General features: G+C 42.6%; 1 protein-coding gene across 11 annotated transcripts in view; it reads left to right on the forward strand.

Annotated features, from left to right (window-relative positions):
• The window catches only part of LIMS1 (LIM zinc finger domain containing 1), a 77,714-nt gene extending 61,436 nt beyond the window's left edge, over nt 1-16,278 (forward strand). For 10 of the 11 annotated variants that reach the window (XM_075525006.1, XM_075525039.1, XM_075525032.1 and 7 more), the window contains 8 exons: nt 4,469-4,535; nt 6,948-7,068; nt 7,932-8,081; nt 9,274-9,424; nt 10,007-10,099; nt 11,526-11,574; nt 13,851-13,926; nt 14,767-16,278. In XM_075525006.1, the coding sequence (XP_075381121.1) occupies nt 4,469-4,535; nt 6,948-7,068; nt 7,932-8,081; nt 9,274-9,424; nt 10,007-10,099; nt 11,526-11,574; nt 13,851-13,926; nt 14,767-14,881 (822 nt within the window). In that variant the 3' untranslated portion in view covers nt 14,882-16,278. Of the gene's footprint in view, nt 1-4,468; nt 4,536-6,947; nt 7,069-7,931; nt 8,082-9,273; nt 9,425-10,006; nt 10,100-11,525; nt 11,575-13,850; nt 13,927-14,184; nt 14,348-14,766 lie in introns of those variants that run through there. The other variant, XM_075525065.1, reaches the window with a different exon arrangement.
• Nucleotides 16,279-19,590: the final 3,312 nt, after the last annotated feature.

Genomic DNA, 19,590 nt, shown 5'->3' on the forward strand with positions numbered 1-19,590 from the left:
GCTCGCCGTGGTCTGGCATCGGAGCCGAGCCACTTGCAGGCAGAAGCGGTGCCACGCTGGAGCAGTGCCTGTCAGCACCTTGCAGTTGGCACAGCGTAGCAGGAATTTTGTTGATGTCCTCACGAGCCTATGTTAGAAACAATAATACGGATTCGTAGCCAGCCAGCGTTGGCCTTGTTGCATAAGGGTGTAAGCAAGAGCTGTGTGCCTAATGTTGCATGGGAACTGTGGGTTTAGGACCTGCTAGGGTATATTCGCGTTCCAGTTTGCTCAGTATTATCAGTTTAGCATGTTTTCTTATGCACTCAACCTAAACAGAAATTAGCGCAAGCACATGCCAGCAGTTTCAGAACTCACCATGCTTTGCCTTCAGATGTGAAGTGGTAGCAATTCTAGTCTGCTTTTACTCCACCGCCTGGAAGCCGTGTAGAGCTGCTGTTGCAGAGTCTTAACAACAGGTAGCAGTGCACAGTCCTATACTAATAGCAGAACAGCCGGCTTAAATGGAGAGCTTTGGTGGCAGCGCGCTCAGAGGGACAGGCTGGCCCCACTGTAGTAGTCAGCAGGCATTTCCTCCAGCCCACATCACCCTCGGGTCCAAGAATGGCTCCTCCCTACTCGAGGTTGCCTGTGTCTCCCACTGGGGAGTGTGGGCACCTCACCTTCAGACAGGGGAGGTTAGGAGAGATGAGTCCTACCCCTGGTCCAGCTGTTCGTTAAGAAAGCACCAGCCTCTTGCTGGGTGCTTTCAGAAGAAACCCAACCTGCTCTGCGCTGTGCTGAGGTGGGGGAGATGGAAGGGCTTAGAGAGGTGCACCCACAATAGAAGAAATACAGCAAAATCCTTGTGGACTACTCACAAGAGTTATAATTGGGGAATCTGTAGTATTATTATTATTATCATCATAATAAAATAAAATGAAGTGGAATGGCACATGACTTTTGTCTCCGAAATGAGAGGGAGTTTCTTTCAGTTTGGGGGTTTTTCTAAGATGTTTGTAATAACCTATAGGAAGATTAAAGGAAGGTGCAGCTGCAATGCACTTGTCAGATTTGTTTCTATTCCAGTTGCACCTCGAGTGTTTTCTTAAAATAGGCTTTACTGGAAACTACCTTAGAGAAAGGGTCTTTAAAGACTCAGTTTTTGTGCCTGTCTTTCCACTAAGTTAGCTAAGAACGTGGAGATCAGCTGGAGGTTATGTTGTGGGGAAATGTTCTGTGCAGAGCCATTTAACATATGGACCGCCAGCATGCAAGTCACATGACCTTGCTTTTAAAATATGTGCTGTGGGATTTGTTAGAGAGACTCAAGGCTTTCTCTGACGGATGAACTGCTGGGTCATCCACAAAAGGCAGCACAAATGAGCCCAGAAGGTTGGAAATATAAATAAGACTGAACGGTAACCAACCTGCCTGACACAAACCAGAGGGGAAAAAAACCTGTTTGGTCTGCCCAGATCGACATGGGGTGGCTCTGAAATCCAAACCTATGCATCTCATAGAATGGTTTGGGTTGGAAGGGACCTTAAAGACCATCTAGTTCCAACCCCCTGCCATGGGCAAGGACACCTTCCACTAGACCAGGTTGCTCAAAGCCCCATCCAACCCGGCCTTGAACACTTCCAGGGATGAGGCATCCACAACTTCTCTGGCAACCTGTTCCAGTGCCTCACCACCCTCAGAGTGAAGAATTTCTTCCTTACATCTAATCTAAATCTACCCTCTTGCAGTTTAAAACTGTTACCCATTGTCCTATCACTACAGGCCCTGGTAAAAATTCTCCATCTGTCTTATAGGCCCCTTTTAAGTACTGAAAGGCCGCAATAAGGTCTCCCCGGAGCCTTCTCTTCTCCAGGCTGAACAACTCCAACTCTCTCAGCCTTTCTTCATAGGAGAGGTGCTCCAGCCCTCTGACCATTTCGTGGCCCTCCTCTGGACCCACTCTAACAGGGCCACATCTGTTTTGTATGGTATGGAGTATTGGTATGGAGTATTGGTGCTCACAAGAGCAGAGAAGGCAGAATCACCTCACTTGACCTGGTGGCCATGCTTCTTTTGATGCAGCCCAGGATATGGTTGGCTTTCTGGGCTGCATCGCACGTTGCCGGGTCATGTTGAGCTTCTCGTCAGCCAACACCCCGAAGTCCTTCTTTGCAGGGCTGCTCTCAATCCATTCTCTGCCTAGCCTGTATTTGTGCTTGGGATCGCCCCGACCCATGTGCAGGGCCTTGCACTTGGCCTTGGTTGAACTTCATGAAGTTTGCATGGTCCCACCTCTCAAGCCTGTCAAGGTCCCTCTGGATGACACCCCTTCTCTCCAGCGTGTCGACCGCACCACACAGCTTGGTGTCATTGGCAAACTTGCTGAGGGTGCACTCAATCCCACTGTCCATGTCGCCGACAAAGATGTTAAACAGTGCTGGTCCCAATACCAACCCCTGAGGAATGCCACTCGTCACTGGTCTCCACTTGCACATCAAGCCATTGACCGCAACTCTTTGAGTGTGACCATCCAGCCAATTCCTTATCCACCGAGTGGTCCATCCGTCAAATCCATGTCTCTCTGTCTCTCCAATTTAGAGATGGGACAGTGTGAAATGCTTTGTACAAGTCCCCAGGTAGATGACATCAGTTGCTCTTCCCTTATCCACCAACACCGTAGAAGGCCACCACATTTGTCAGGCACGATTTGCCCTTAGTGAAGCCATGTTGGCTGTCACCAATCACCTCCTTATTTTCCATGTGCCTTAGCATAGTTTCCAGGAGGATCTGCTGCATGATCTTGCCAGGCACAGAGGTGAGACTGACTAGCCTGTAGTTCCCTGGGTCTTCCTTTTTTCCCTTTTTAAAAATGGGGGTTATGTTTCCCCTTTTCCAGTCAGTGGGAACTTCACCGGACTGCCATGACTTCTCAAATATAATGGATAGTGGCTTAGCAACTTCATCTGCCAGTTCCCTCAGGACCCACGGATGCATTGGACCACCTGTTTACACAAAACAGGAAGCATTTGGATTTTTTTCAGTTTAAAAAGGATTTTACCCAGCAGGAAGCAAGCACAGTTCTCAATGAACCAATAATTTCCATTACTCTTTGAGACAGTAATAGCTCTCTGTATCTCAATTTAAAAAAAAATAAAAATCTCAGATTAAAAAAGACATCTGTTTTAGAGTATTACACTGGAAAAACACTTGATAAATTGCTAGCAGAGACTTCTGGAAGAATCTGTATAGAGCACATGTCTTTCTGTTCCTAGTAGGTGCAATTCAGGTTGGGCACAGGAATTAGTTTCTGATCTCAAGTATCTAGTGACTTCTAGAGTGTTTCATCAGATCCCCATCCTGCCAGTGGCTCTGTATATTGCACGAGTAATTACAATACTTACATTGTATTTGATCCTTGGAGTTTCGTAGTATAAACCAGGTAATCTTGAAGCGTGTTGCTGTATTTTCTGTCTGTGCACCAAAACTTAATTTGTGGGTAGTATTTTATGCTATTCACTTTTTTTTGTCATAGACCCAGTAAAAAGAAAGGAGTGGGGTTTCCTGCTGTCACCCTTTTTCCAGTGTTTTAAACTGAGACATTCAAATTCAAACATTTCATAGCATACCTAATATCGTCTGTCTGGTTTTGACATGCTAGTTGGCATGTGTGTCTAGTAATGATGTGCCTGAAGGTATCTAAACTTTTCCCTTCATTTCAGGACATACTTGCCTACATGGTTTAGCTAAGTTGCTAATGCAGTGCTGTGGAACTTTTTTTTTCCCCATATGTTTTTTGTCTATGTGAGCTTGCACTGCAGCTGAACTTTTCTAAGCTGTGAGAAAATTCAGATCCAATTCCAAATCCCTTAAGAGCAGTCCCCTATTTCATCTGGTCGATGTAGTGAACTTTGTTCCTTAACATTTGGACTCGATGATCTTAAGGGTCTTTTCCAACCTAAATGATTCTATGAATCTATGAAATAAGCATCACAAAGGATGCTGCTCCATAAATTGCAAAGATTTCTGTCCCTGGGTGTTCTTCCTCCCCCTGTATTTACTTCCTCCGGTATGCTGGGTCATTCTTGCAGGAAATGTAGAGTGGAGAAGAGATCAAATGGGTTCAGGGAAAATATTTCCCCCCAGGAAAGGTTTTCGTTAGCTAATTTCCTGCCCAGAATTCGCTCAGTTGCATCAGAGTTTCTGCAGTCTGTCAAAATTCACACGTCTCTTGTGATGTAAACGGGTGACAGAAAATGCCTTACACTCTCAGCAGTATTAGAGGAATGGTGTGCTACTAATGCTACATGCTAACTAGTAGCTGAGTTAAGGTGGGTGGATTTAATGCCTAGCACATGGTCTTGTTTTTTGTGCAGCCCCTCATGTTTTATTACCTAATTGCATCTGGAAACAAACTGGTACGTTACAGCATTTACGTTAAGGGTGTGCTCCTCATCCCTCTAACGCTCAGATTTTCTTCCATTTGCAGTTTGAAGGGAGGAAGTACTGTGAACATGATTTTCAAATGCTTTTTGCTCCTTGCTGCCATCAATGTGGTAAGTTCTACATCGAGGTGAAACACTTCACGCTGATCCCAAATGGGAACGTCACTGAGAGCTGTGCAACCCTTGTGTATCTTCTCTGGGAGGTGGCCCTCTGCAGCTGAGCATCTGAACTTCCAGAATGAACTAGATTTCAGAGAATTTGGGGAGCTGCTTTTCCCTAAAGGTCATCAAACAATGGGATTTAAAAAAAAAAGTTTGCATTATTTGAGTGAGTAGTTTAGCTGTTGATCCAGTGATCCAATGAACAGACCATTTATGACTCCGGGTTATATACATCTCCATGCATGTGCTCATGCAGCTGAAGCCCTGCAACAAGTCTTTGTCATCTGCTTTGGCTATCGTAACCCACCCGTGCTGTCCTACTCCACAGAAGCGGGGACAGTCTTTATCATCTAGTGTTATAATCAACTGATGGGCCAGCTGGTCCCACTTCGTATTCTTTAAACAAATACCTTTAAGGCTTCAGCGTCTGATGTCAGCCCTATGTAACACTGAGGGCCATGTTTTATTTGCCACTATTGATGTAAATGCTTGCCTGTCTGCTGCGCTGTAATCATTTGCAAGTTGTTTTCCCCGTGTGTGACGCATTGTGGTCGGGCAGGGCTGGAAAGTCATTACTTGACTATTGCTTAAACTGGTCTGGAAGCTCTTGTGTTTCTGTGGCACCTTGGCAAGGCGCTACGGCTTTCACTTATCTCAGTGAGGCGTTTCCCTTGTGTGGAGGGAGGGGTTGAACACCAAGGGAGAGGGAAGCAGATGTTATGGACCTTTGAATCTAAAGCTGCAGATGTGAACAAGCAGGGGAAGAGGAAGAAAGGGGGTGGTGGCGATTTCTGAGCAAGCCTGAAGTACATGACAAACCAGGAAGTCTTGTCACCTCGTCCCTTCCACCAGCCGGTCAATTCCCTTGCGTGAGGGCTCCCTGTGCTCCTCTGGTCGCTCCACAACCCCCTTCCTTCCTCCCCTTCCTGCTGCCCTGTGCCGGAGCCTCCTCTTCTGCTTCCCTGTTCCTTGCCTCTAAAGGCGTTGGGTGAAACCTCATATCTAACCCCTTGAGATGCAACGTGCCACTGTTCCCATGCACCAGCATCATCCACACGCTGTTGACTTCTGCTGATGTCTGTTAGCACCCATACTTGCCCCAGCAAGTTGGGTAGAGGGGCCTTCTCCTCTTCAGCATCCAGGAGCCGAAAGCAGCTTTGGCCCCAGCCAGGGCTAGCATGGAGGAGCTATGCTGCCTACCTCCAGGGTTTCTCCTCCCCAGCTCCCACTGCTCCTGCCCTGGCTCCTTGTAGCACCAGTTCCCTTAAAACCTCATCGGGGTCCTGTGCGGAGCTGGGCTTTGCCACTGCTTGGATTTAGTAAGTGTGGCCAAAATCAATGGGGCTGTTGTCAGTGATGAGGCCTCGAGCATTCCCAACATTTCTAGAGTCCATTGAGTTTTGTTCTTGAAAAGCTATGACTTCATGGGAGCGCCACACGGCCGCATGCTAGATGTTATCATCAGCATCTGTTACTGCCTGATCGCTCCCCTTTGGCAGCTGTTTGAGTTGTACACGCTCCGGAGCCAGGACTCAGCCTCCCACGGCACTGGGAAGCTGAGCTCCCAACGCGTTCTAGGCAGAGCCTTTGCACTGCTCGGGAGCCTTGGCTAAACGTCCACATAGAGAACAACCAAATCACGTGTGTGGTGGACATGGCTCCACTGCCTGTGCAGTATAGCCACACCGCACATGCGAAACAGTTGTTCTCACACTATTTTTTTAATGCCTCACAGGACAGGACTCCTCGTGGTAGGTCAGAAGTTGTGTGTGTTGGACTGACTGTTCTGCAGCTTCACTGCACCTTTGCATTTTGACTCCGTGGGGGGTTTTTTGCAGAAGGTCCACAGCCACCCAAGCTCAGTTCTGTTGTGCTTTGAGTATAGAGCCCCTTCAAGGTTTGGTCCTAGTCGAGTAGAAACCACTACTATGTACATGACAAGTTAAAATTGTCATCTTCTAAAGGAAAGGAAGGAGAAAGATGATTAGGACACAAGAAAGCCATATTATATAAATAATTCCATATATTTCTTAACAGTTTGAGAACAGGTAAGTAAGAACAGGGAAGGGACTGAAAAAGGACAATTGCAGAGAGAAGGTGGAGTGTGCATGTAGAAGGGCTTGTATGTAAAGAACAGAAGGTCCTCTGTCAGCAAGGATGTTTTCTTCTGACCCATAGCAAAAAACCCAAACAAACCAAATTCCAGAGTTTAGAACCAGAACTGTGATACTGAAAGCAATGTATCCTACCAGATTTGGGGGGAGGGAGAGGATGATGATGTCATTGTAGTGATTCAGTTGTGGGTTTCTTTTAACTTTGTCTAGCATGGTATTTTACATTCCAGTGTTGTGTTTCTTACAGGCGAGTTCATTATTGGTCGTGTTATTAAAGCTATGAACAATAGCTGGCATCCAGAGTGCTTCTGCTGTGATATCTGCCAACAAGTATTGGCCGATATTGGATTTGTCAAGAATGCCGGCAGGTAGATCTTCACCCTTCCTTCTGTTACTGATCATGAATAAAATTAACTGAGAAAGGGGACTGAGAGGTTTTGGTTCCTGAAGCTTTCCAGCTGAGGTGGAGCAACTGAAGCATCTTTTGTGGGGAAAAGGTCTAAGAGTGCATCACAAAACTAAGAATGGGTATCTTAAAATATACACTTAAAATATTTACAGTTTACCTACTCAACACCAGATTTCTCAGCAAACATGTTCTCTACCTGGTAACATTTTGGGGCCATTGTGATACATAATAAGAGAGAAAACATTCAGATACAGAAGCATTGTCTTCATTTTTCTTAATATCAGTTTTTACTTTCTTTTTCCAACTTGGGTTTCCAATTTTGGTCTAGTTTAGCACCTTATGTATTAATAATTGCTTTAAGTTCAGTGGGACACTTCACAGAGTAGGATATTTTTACCGGCTGTGATCACAAGAATGTTTTACAAGTGGATTCTGTGGCCATTGGCTTCATATGTGTAATATGATATACATAGTTATATACAGAATTAGGACCTGTGTGGTCATGCAGCTTCCAATCTAAATTTTTAAGATTTTGAGAGTAAAAAATTCAGCAATGAGAATCTATCACAAACTTCATTTTCTGTGTTTCAACACAGCCTAAACTCAAATGAGCTGAAGAAATTATATTCCTGTGGTGACAGAAAATAAAATTACAGCCCTCCCTCTTCTGAACTTGGTTTGTCTAAAAAGGAAATTGTTTTAAAGACTTTTTTCCCTCCAAAACGGGCTGACTGAAATGAGATTCTAATAGATTTTTTTCTTTATATTTTGCACTGTAGTACCTGGTACCAGTACTTACCTCTCCTTTTTATGCTGTTGCAGACATCTCTGCCGTCCTTGCCATAACAGGGAAAAAGCCAGAGGCCTGGGAAAGTACATTTGCCAGAAGTGTCATGCCATTATTGACGAACAGCCTCTCATATTCAAAAATGATCCTTATCACCCTGATCATTTCAACTGTGCAAACTGCGGGTAACTTGAATTCTGCAAAGGAAAACAGGAAAATGCTGGGTTTATTTGTTTCGTCAATTGAGATCTTAAAGTGAAAACCTGTCCTGTACGACTGGCAAGAGGGGTGGGGTTTAGGTGCCTTGTGGCTAGATGTGTGTTACTGCTTTTGGGATGGTGGACCTTGAGTTCAAACAACAGCTGACCTGTTGGGAATTAAAGAAAGGTTGGACTCTGCAGGACAAGGTGGTACCTTACAATATACGAAGTATGGACACAAACAACAGTTTCTGTAGCAGTGACATGGTAGCTTGTTATTCTGCTACGAGAGGAAGAAAAGTGGTCGTCTTTACAAGTTACTGTCTTGCCTGTGTTATTTCTTTTTAGTTGAGTGGCATGCAAACTTTGTTCTCTCCTTTTAAAGCCTATCTTTTTCTTAGAAGCTTTCTCCCACCTCATCTTACCAGCTTCTGCAACTGCAGTACATGAAGCTGCACATTTCTACATCCTGCACTGATGCAGAGATCCAGGGGCATTGTAGGATATAGCACGGATTATTAGTTGTTTATTTCTGGTGCAAAGGAAGCTGTCATTTCAGTCACAGCAAAGGCTGGTTTGGATAACAACATGTGGTGGTGTGTCAGTGGCAACCAGTTGAGAGCATTAGTGAGTACAGTTGCGTTTAAAGTTTAGCTGTTCTCAGTATTCTAACCGTGCAAATTACTAAAAAGTAGAGTATATGAGATTCTGCAATTGGCAATGAATAAACTTAGCTAGCTCATGTGGGTCCGTAGTTTTCTTTCTCTGAAGTTTGATACAACAGGGAAAATGTACTTAGATGTAGAAGACTACATTTTACTTTCAGTTACAGTTATGCAAATCTAAAATAAACTGGTGATGAGTGCCAGAATATAAACCAAACATGTCTACAGCTTGCACACAGACATTTGTGCTACATAACCAGAATACAGAATGACAGTAGCTCAGTAGCTGTTTTCAGAGAGACTTAGCGCATCTTGCTTAGCAGCTTGTTCTCGGTTTACTGTGATCAGTCTTGAACTATGTTGAACTCTGTCATATTTGGTGCTGCTGCATTACTGTAGTACAAATACAATTTCCAAAACAAATGCTAAAATTTTTTTTTTTCTTTTCAGAAACTCTCAGGAGTTGACATTGTTTTTTTATTCATGCTCTCAATTCATTAACTTTTGAACAGGAAGGAACTTACTGCTGATGCTCGTGAGTTGAAGGGAGAATTATATTGCTTACCCTGCCATGACAAAATGGGTGTCCCCATCTGTGGGGCATGTAGAAGACCAATTGAAGGCCGTGTGGTGAATGCTATGGGCAAACAATGGCATGTGGAGGTAAGCATCAGATGATGCAGTTGTCTTTTCCAAACATAAACATTAACATACTTAGCTGGGATTTTGCTGATCAATTTCAACGAAAGGATTAGCAAAGTATGCAGCAATGATTAGTAAATGCCTTCTCCTAATCCTATCTTCAACCTTCTTGTGGCTGGTCTTCCACTGTGAAATACGAATTATCTCCTACCTTACAGAGAGTTTTGACTGTGAAGCTAAAATCAGTAATCAAAGGAAGCGCTGGGAGGTCCTTATAGAAGAAAATTTCAGAGTGCAAAACAGTACATGTGGAAAGGCAGTAAAATCCTGTGGCAACCATAATATTACTGAGCATATAAATACCCTTATGTCTTCCGTAGTCACCTGCCTTGTAAATATCTCTAAAGCACTTTATGTGAGGGTCCATATTTCAGGGCCACATACAAGATTTAGGAAGATAAACAGTCTATTCCTTTTCAGGATGGCACAGCTAGCTCAGTAGACTTCAATCATGTTCAGTACTGGGCTTGGTTGGTTTGCTTTCCAGAAAAAATACCATTACTTCCAAGTAATCAAAAAAAATGTATGTGATTTTCTTTGTAGCATTTTGTTTGTGCAAAGTGTGAAAAGCCATTCCTGGGTCATCGTCATTACGAGAGAAAAGGCTTGGCGTATTGTGAAACCCACTACAATCAGGTAAGGTTGCATATTTTTAAAAATGGTGTTAACTGGTAAACTCATGAATTGGTTTTATTAGATAGAGATGGAAACCCATGGACATGCTTCTGTTTTCTTATAGGTGCCTGTGGGGTGTAATGCCAATTAGCAGATGTTCTGTTGCAGTTAACTTATACAGGTTTCTCTATACATCAGTCTGGTATTGAGAAAAAAAACTGCAGGGACTTCACAAAGGCTAGCCAGGACAATTAGTATCGAGTTGTTCTTCAAGTTTAGTGGTACTTAAGTAGAGCTGTTATGAGCTTTTACATGTCTGTGAGATCAGAGCAGCTAATGACACCCAGTCTTTCCCAAGAAGCTAAAGATTTGCCACTCAGTAGCTGCGGTTTAAGACAAGGCCTTACTGAGTAGTGTGGTTTTCCCTACAGCTGCTACTCTAAGGTGACTGTGTGTTAACATGCACTGCATCACCCAGCTCATTCATTAGGTTGCTGAAGACTGCAAAGACTAAATTTGTCAGAGGACACCACCTAGTGACCACTTGCATTTATATAGGAATTATATACCATGGTGCCCTCTCTCTCCACACTCCCTTGATTGTGTAGTCCAGCACCACAATGTATAGACCTTTTTATTTGGAAGCCATCTGCATTGTGTCACGTCCACCTCTTCGCTTGTATAAATACAAGACTAGGGGTTACACTGGGGAGTTGTAAGGCATCTGCTAATTACAGATGGATTCTTAATTTGTCAGTGATGAAGGGCAGATGATTGAAATGTTGCTGGCATACTTGCAGACAATAAATGCCATGACATTAGTAGTAATAGTGTTGCAGCCGTGGTGGGGCACGTACATATACCAGACAAGAGCTGTATGTAGAGTGGATGTCTTTTACTAGGTTAACTACTACAGTTAGAAAAAACACATGAAATTTTAGGAACATCTTAATTGTTACATTGTGGACAAATGTTAAGCCTGGAAATAGAATGAATAATTTTTGGCCTAAATTTTCCTTTTTTTTTTTTTTTTTTAATAAAAATAACATTTCCTTACAGTTTTTGCCAGAAACAGCAATATGTTGTTCTAGTCATGCATGTAAGTCTAAATGTTAAATTGGCTTAGTAATGATGTGTATGTGACACCAACTTCTGTATTTCAAATGTTCAGGATTAGAGAAATGTTAAAACAAAACAAAATCGTATTTACGGAGGATCAAACAGATGTAAACAAATGTTTTCATCTTTAATATTATAAAGACTTTTTGTGATGAGATGATGCAAAATGAACCTGGAGAACGAAACCAGACTTGCCAGCATTCTCTTTATTTTACGGAAATAAAGCTATCGTGCCCATCAGCTGAAATATAGTTATTTTGTTAGTTTGAGAAGTTACCCTTGATAAAACCATTACATTAAAAATTCATTACTTCTCTTTCCTCTTCAGCTATTCGGTGATGTTTGTTTCCATTGCAACCGTGTGATTGAAGGAGACGGTAAGCACTTTTCTAACTGTTTCCTTAATGTTCCTTTCTGATGGAAGTTCTCTTTAAAAGTGGAACTAAGGGGAAAGCAGCTCCCTGTTGAATCCTTGATTGTACTCATTAAAACAAAAACAGCCATTCTCTTCATCAGAAATTGGGTTAGAGCTGATTAGTCAGGGACCAAATGGTAAGAAAACCTTACAACAAGCTTTTCATGATGGTAGAAGACTACCCAGTGGCTGAAGAGAACTGTGGTCAACTGGAAGCCCCTTAGTGACATGAAAAGGCCAGGGATGCTGGGAGATGTACAGAAGTGGCTTCCTGCCCCACCGACTTCAAAAAAGAACACGTGCAAGGGTGCGAATGACCACACAGGCATCTCCTCAAATGAATTTAGGGATCATGAACCAAATTTGAAAAAGTATTTAGATATTGAAAGGCATGGTTGGCACTCTAAGGGAATTTTTAAAAGTGCCAAGTTCCCATTATGTCAGTTTGGTTCCTAGAGATATTTACCTACCTATCGCAGGCACCTGTCTTTTGAAAATCTAGGCTGATGATAATGTCACAAAACCAGGAAAGACCATACTTGGAAAGATGTGGCCTCAAAAGGCAGAACTGGAAGCAAGTGGTTTAAGTTTGTTTGGTTTTTTGTTGTTTGGTTGGGGTTTTTTGGGGGGGTGGAGTGGTTTTGAGGTTTTTTTTGGTCAACCAGCTATAATAAAATGCCAAAAGCAAATTAGTCTACCTGAAATAATGCAACATTATGTGCCTATTTACCCCTGCCCGAAGTAAATACTATAATATCAACGTTAGCCTCACCTAAGCCAAAGGCATTAGCAAAGTCGGAGGAAGCCTCTAGCATGTAAAAAGAGACATAAACTAGTAGTCATGTAACTATAGGGTGAGACCTACATTCCAGAGGTGTGCTTTCCCCACATTTTCTGGACTGGACAATACCTGCAAAACAACAATCCAGAATGCTTTGGAGGAATCAGTGTCCTCCTCTTCAGTAAAATCCTACTAGAATGAGCAGAACTGGAACTTGAGGTGAATGAATAATTCAGCCTTGTCTGATCTATATCTCTGTATGTTTCTAACCTTTCACCATATAATCTGACACCCATATTTTATGTTTTGGTCTCTGAACTGAACAGAATATAGCGTAATGCAGTAATTTCTTTATTTTCAATGTACGTCCTCAATTATTTTACATTTCTTCTTTCATTTCTGCACACAAATTTGATACTGCTGTCACAAATTATGAGTATACAATATTGTTCTCTCTCTCTCTCTGAAACAAATATCTGTGATATTTGAAACAAATGAAACAAATATCTGTGGCAGCAGTTTTTCAGGAGGATGTCTATGACTGTATTCCAGAGGTTGCTTGGGAGTGAAGACTTTCATCTGACTACTGTTATTTTGCCAAGCAGTGGAATAACTATGCTTCTGTGGATGTGCTTGTCCCATAGTGCAGGAAAAAAGCTCTGCGTGACAGTGCTCTGGTTCTGTTTGTTGTTGACAAAATGCTGTATTTTATGAGAAAACCATTGTCCTGCATCTTCTAACTTAGATTAAGAAGAGAGTCAAATTTTGGCAGGGAAAAGTGGAAAGGTACATTGAAAGAGAGGAAGAACAGAAAACGGACTGAGATACAGAACAAAGAGAAAATAGTTACTTTCTGTCCAAAACAAAGAATAAAAATATATCCAAGTTTGTCTTGATCAAGTAATTTATCCCACGAGTCCATACATTTTTTCACCTCGGTAGTGCTGATTTACCTGCAGTGTCCTGACTGCTGGCTTCACGTTATTTTCTTCGGCCAGGTGAGTGCTACTGTTGATGGCACTGCAGTCTGAACAGGAGCTGAGAAGTGAAATGGGATGAAAATATAAACACCTTCTTGCTGGATTGCTTTTCAGCTGAAAAAGTCTCTTGATTAAGTTGGAAACACAGCCTCATAAAACAGTTGCCTGAGGTCAGCATGCTATGAGATGAGGTGGAAGCAGGCAACAGGAGGCAGAAATAGGTTAAACTGGTCTTGCTGGTGAACACAGAGCTGTATGTACCCTCAGAGACAGCTTTATCAATGCTTCACAGTCCTGCTACACTAGACTCGCATGTGCCTTCCGAGCCTTGCCACGTTATTGTTACAGTCTCTAACACTTGATACAAGAATCAAATGACTGTTCTTCATGCCTCATGAATGTGGGAGCTTAAAATGTTGGTAATACCTTTTTTTTTTCTGTAATGCTAACGATTTCCTTTTTTTCCCATCACCGTAGTTGTGTCTGCTCTGAATAAGGCATGGTGTGTGAACTGTTTCGCTTGTTCAACTTGCAACACTAAGTTAACGCTCAAGTAAGTTTATCGATAAGTGTGGTGCCTTCAAAACATATCAGTGGTTATCTTCAAAGTGTAGATGTTGCTATAGTGTGACTGTTACAGTATGAAAAACATAGAAGCAGCATTGAGAAAATATGTGCATCTTTCTTCCTCTTGCTCTACTTACTCATTCATTTACATCTCTTTCAGCTGTCTGTTCAGGTCTTCCTTCAGTTAGTCTTCTTAACGCTTCTCCTTTTCTGTCCTCTATTTTTTCTGTGTTTAACTCTAAAGGGATAAGTTTGTTGAAATTGATCTAAAACCTGTCTGCAAACACTGTTATGAGAAAATGCCAGATGAATTTAAGCGACGACTTGCCAAACGGGAACGTGAAGCAAAGGATAAAGAGAAGCAGAAAAAGAAAAAGCCAATCTGTTTGTAAACTTTTTTTCCTTCTCACCACCACCTCTGCTCCTTTCTTCTTTGGTCAGTGCTAAGGGTGCTTTTATTTTAAGTTTTTGCATGAATTTATGGCAATCAAAACCAAAATATTTTTCACACAACTGCAACTTGAAATATTAACTTGTTATTCCATTATCTTATGTTTAGTCTGTTTAGCTGTACAGTTAGGTTTGAAAGGCTTTTTAAATGACACAGTTAATAAATATGGACATTTTGGTAAAAACTATAACTTACTCAACAGGGTACTGTAATTACTGTCTCCAGTGTATAACCTTGTGAAAGTAACTTCATATATATGTATAAATTGCAGCTGTAATTTTTTGCCTGTGCACGTTTAATGGGATACTTATTTTTATTTTTTTTTCACTATCCCTGCTGCTAAAACTTTGTCTGGTTTTTGCTTTGTCATTTTAGGAATAAATTTGTTGAGTTTGATATGAAGCCTGTCTGCAAAAAGTGTTACGAGAAGTTTCCTCTAGAGCTGAAGAAAAGACTGAAGAAACTAGCTGAAACTTTGGGAAGGAAGTAAAGACTTCATCTGCTCTCCCCTTTCTTTGTGAAAATCTTATATGTATTACTGGGGGGGGGGGCTGCTTTGAGGCTGCAGTCAAGTGACAAATGATGATGTATGCCTTCTATCAAATCAAAATATCTTAAGATTCTCTGTTCTCTATACATGTACATGTATGCTTATTTGTTGATAAACAGACCATACTTCCAAACTAAATTAAATACCAGCTCACCTGAAAGGTTTCTGACCCTAATAATGCAGTTGAACTGATGCAAGTGGCCCATTCTGTGCAGTAATCTCTGTGGAAATTTACAGAGACAGAAAATTTGCTTGTGAATACCTGCGAAAACAAGCTGTGCAAATATGTCCAATTTTAGGGGCATGTATTGTCATTTATATTAATGAAAGTATTGACCTTCAAATAAAGCATGCACACAAAACTTGCCCAAGTCAAGTGATTTGGGCAAGAAACCAACATACTTGCCTTGTGGAAAAATTCACGCTTGGATTTCAGGCCAAGTCATCTCGTTAAAGGAGCCTTGTTTCAGATGGTTTGAAAAGTATCAGATTTCTAAATACAGTGACTGTACCAATGACCTACTTCTGATAGATTATGCTTACATTATGAATCTTTGTACATCAGGCTTAGCATGAAATACCTATATAAAATATATATTCCTATTGCAAGAAATGAGCATACTCAGAACTACTTGAATTTTGCTATATTCCACTCAAAATAACACATTAACTTTTATATATGCTTTTGCATTCTATTTACTTTTTGTGCCTTATTCTGCTGGACCATACATAACAGTGTTCCGTTAAATATATATATATAGTTTTATTTTTTATTTTGTATTTTTATGCAGAAACTATACACAAGGTATTTTCAAAAGGTAATATACTTTGCCTTAATTATACAGGATGTGAGAAGTATTTTATTTCAAATGTGAAGCTTAAAATTTAGCTTCTGGACTTCATTAATTTTCAGAACAATACTGAAAATGCATATTTCAATTAACTGGCAATATTACTTTTACACCTATGAGTGTAAATATACAAGGTTTGATCCTGCTAGGATCTATTTCTTTAGCCACCCTCAAGAACTGAGCTCACAAATCATGAGAATTACTTATAACATACATTTAATTGTTTTATACTATTGACTTCTATCCATGCAAATTTGTTTTATTTTCCCCTTTCTTATAGAAAATAGTTACTTAGGACTTCTTGATGGTACTACATTACGAAGTACGCAAACATTTTTTAATTTTTTTTATATTACTGACTTAAACAGATTTTATGTAATTACGTCATAGGAAGTAAAATTTTCTTTCCTGTTCATGAAAAATTAGTTGCTTTAAAACATCTGCTTTCCAGTGTCCTCAATAAAGGCTATGTTATTAAACCTTGTATCACCTCTCTTAAATGAGTGCTTGAGAAGGGTGGGAAAGCAACTGGGCTCTCTTGGTTCCCTATGCTTTTACCTGTGACTGTATGTAAGTACTTCCTTATTATCCTGATTTAAAGGAGACACATGCCGTTCCTAAATATCCCACTGTAGTTAGTTCTTAGGTTCATGAAAGAAACCGCACTTTCTTTCATAAAGAACACCTTGATTCTTCTGGATATTTTCTGAATTGGCACAGTTGCTAGGTTTTCCAAAGAAAATACTTTGTCTGAGTTTAAAACGTACACTTTCCTATCAATTTTTTCTCTCCTCCTTTCACTGTGATGAAGCTGTCACCCCAAACTTCCAGTTTAGTGCTAGGTAGGGTATTTTTTGACTATTTTATCCTACGTGGTTATTGAATGCCATAACAGTTCAGCAACTGGATGCAGTCCTGACTTGTGTTCAAGGCTAGAAAAGCTTAAAATGTCCCACAAAAACGTTCACATAACTAGCATGGTAGCCCTGTTGGGATTTGGGACTGTGCCATGGATTCAGTAGACCCTACTCAGCAATGCTTCCTTTAAATTGTAATTCACTTCTTGTTCTAGGTTTTGCACATTACACTGACTGTACATATTTTCCTTCAGCCTATGTACGCACAGCCTTACTGCTCAAAGAGTTGGGAAGGGTCCCTAACCCTGAGGCTCAGCGGCATGACCTGGCTCACATCCACATTGCTTGGGGTTACATCCATCTACAACACTGTGGCCTTCTTTGCGCTGTGCAGCCATGGGTCTCCTCTCGACTCTGTGGTAGCCCTGTGGCCCTAACATGGGATGGTTTTTTTTCTGTTTCCAAGTTCCTGATGGTGAACGCTGTGCTACAGCGTTCACCAAGGCAGCTTCACTGCCACTGAAACTGCTTCACCAAGGCAGCGGTTTCTATTTCATAAACATGAGCGTGTGTATCTCAGACCCCACGATGTAGCGCTGAGAGCATCTGAGGGTACTTGAGGGTTCAAAGCCTGATGAATCATGGAAAAATGTTGGTTGGAAGGCTCTGCTAGAGGTCAGCTAGCCCAAACATCTGCTCAAAGCAGGTCTAACTTCAAAGTTGGATCAGTACCGAAGGTCTTGCTCAGCCAAGCTGTGAGTATCTCCACAGAAGGAGATTTCACAGACCTTTGTGGGCAATATGTTCCAGTGTAGTCACCCTCATGGTGAAATTTTTTTACTATTATTGGAATCCTATCTCGAGTGGTGGGTTCCCCAAATCCACACTGCTCTCTTGGGAGCTGTCTTTGGAGTGAACTGTCATTGAAATAATACCCCTGGACATTGTCATGAAGAGGATTAATTAAAAGCAGTTGCAAAACAGAGCCAGGGAGCGAGCTAGCAATTAGGCAGCCTGGACAATTGCAGGTCTGGTGTTGAAGCTCGCTTCCTGGCCTGTCAATGTTACAAGTATTTTGCATAGCTGGACACGCTTTCGTGAAAGAGGCAGAGTTTATTATTGTTTTTCTACCCATGACCCCTACTAGGTTTCTCAAAGAAGCCTGTGAGCCTGGAATGTGGGAACGGATGCCTCGGAAGCTTTGCCTCTCTGCTGTGTGGGACCAATCATGCATCGGCAAGAGAGATTCCTTTTGAAGCCCCTGCTTAGATTAACAGTAGGGAGCACTTCAGAAATCCCAGTGGATGTAGCTGTAGGGAGAAGAAGCTGAGCCTAAAGCCTTTCTGCCACTGGGAGTGGCAAGCCCTGTGCTCTGTTCCAACGGATAGGTAGTGAGCCAAGCTGAGCACAGTCAGGTTGCAGGGACAGCACTACAGTCAACTGCTGTCCTACCTGGTGAGCTGCCTTCCTGGTGTTGCAACTGCCAGGGACAACGCAGCGGATGCCACTTCCACAGGGTTGGGCGAGAGATGGTGACCAGTGTCAAGGCACTGGACCTTGTCTGTATGAAGGCAATTTCCCGTGCCTCCCCATCAGCTGAAGAGCAGGAATTTCCTCCAGTGAGCCAACTGAGCCAACTCGTAGCGTTCTCCTCTGCACTAGCACCAAGACTTTTATTACTTAGCCTGGCAGGTACTGATAGATTATTTGGTAACCCCAGTTGTAGATGCACCATTGAAAAAACTAAAGAGAAAAAAGATCCTCCTTTTTCTTAGGGAATTAAATCCAACGTCTAAATAAACCACTGTTAATAGAGCAAATAATAAAAGAGAGGGTTAATTCTTCCAGCCAGGGTGTTACATGGATGCTGCTGGTCTCCTTACAGGAGCAAGTTGGGTTATATTTTTTTATTTTTCTGGCAAAGATGGTAAGAGCTTTGGGGATGTCAGTATTTTTTAGGTGTAGCAGGAATCGTATGGCTGTCAATGGGTTGCCTCAGATTGAAAATGGGACAAATTTTTAATGACACGTCTCTAGAGACCAAGCCCAGTGGCCTCATTTTGACCAAAGTGCCTGAACTGGCAGAGGAAAGACCAGATGGGCAATTCCAGTGAGTGGAATCTGAGGCTGCCAGCTGGGAATTACACAGTGGGGCAACCACTGGTGCTCAGCACCATCAAACTTTTACAGCTGCAACTTTGCAAATTTCTCCTGTCTTGAGGGCTGCTGATCTCATCATCTTCTGATCCATGTTCGCAGCCGTACTTCAGGATGATAATAAAGAATGTAATTATACTTTTCACAGTACCTGTAAAATAAGGTTTCTTGCCAAAGCTGCTACAATATTTGGAAACTCATTTTCTACAGCACTGGGTCTCAGCACTAAGTCCCATACTTATGGATTAAATTTGTAGTTGTGGTGAGCCACAAGATACAGTTTTAGATGAGAAAATACTAAAGCACGGCGCCACACACGTGAAGATTTTCTGTGACAGCTGCGGCCCACGCACGAATGGATGCTGGTCTAGTTTCAACACAGCAGTGATCAGTTGCCCCTTAAAATTTAGCGGGATACAAAGACAAGGCAGCCTGGCTGGACAAGGAGGCCGGCAGCAGTTAAGCCGTGCCCTTCCCCCGGACTCGCTCGCCTCGCTCGGCCGCGCCAGGCCGCTCGGGAGCCCTGCGCCCCTCACCTGGCTTCGGCCAACGGCCTCGCGGGGGCCGAGGAAGGGATCTACCGTCGCCCCACCGGCCCGGCCCCCTCAGCCGGGGGAGGGATTAACCCGTGAGGGCGCGCGTCCCGCCGCCGCCGCCGCTCATCCCCCTCCCCGCCCTGCAGCGGCCGCTCGCTCCCGCCCTCCCCCTCCTTCCACAGGGCGCATGCGCGGAGCCCGCACACGCGCAGAGAGCGGTGCCGGGCGGGCCCCGCCCTCCCCTGCGG

Source organism: Mycteria americana, chromosome 1, assembly GCF_035582795.1.
Source record: "Mycteria americana isolate JAX WOST 10 ecotype Jacksonville Zoo and Gardens chromosome 1, USCA_MyAme_1.0, whole genome shotgun sequence".
NCBI classification, from domain to species: Eukaryota; Metazoa; Chordata; class Aves; order Ciconiiformes; family Ciconiidae; genus Mycteria; species Mycteria americana.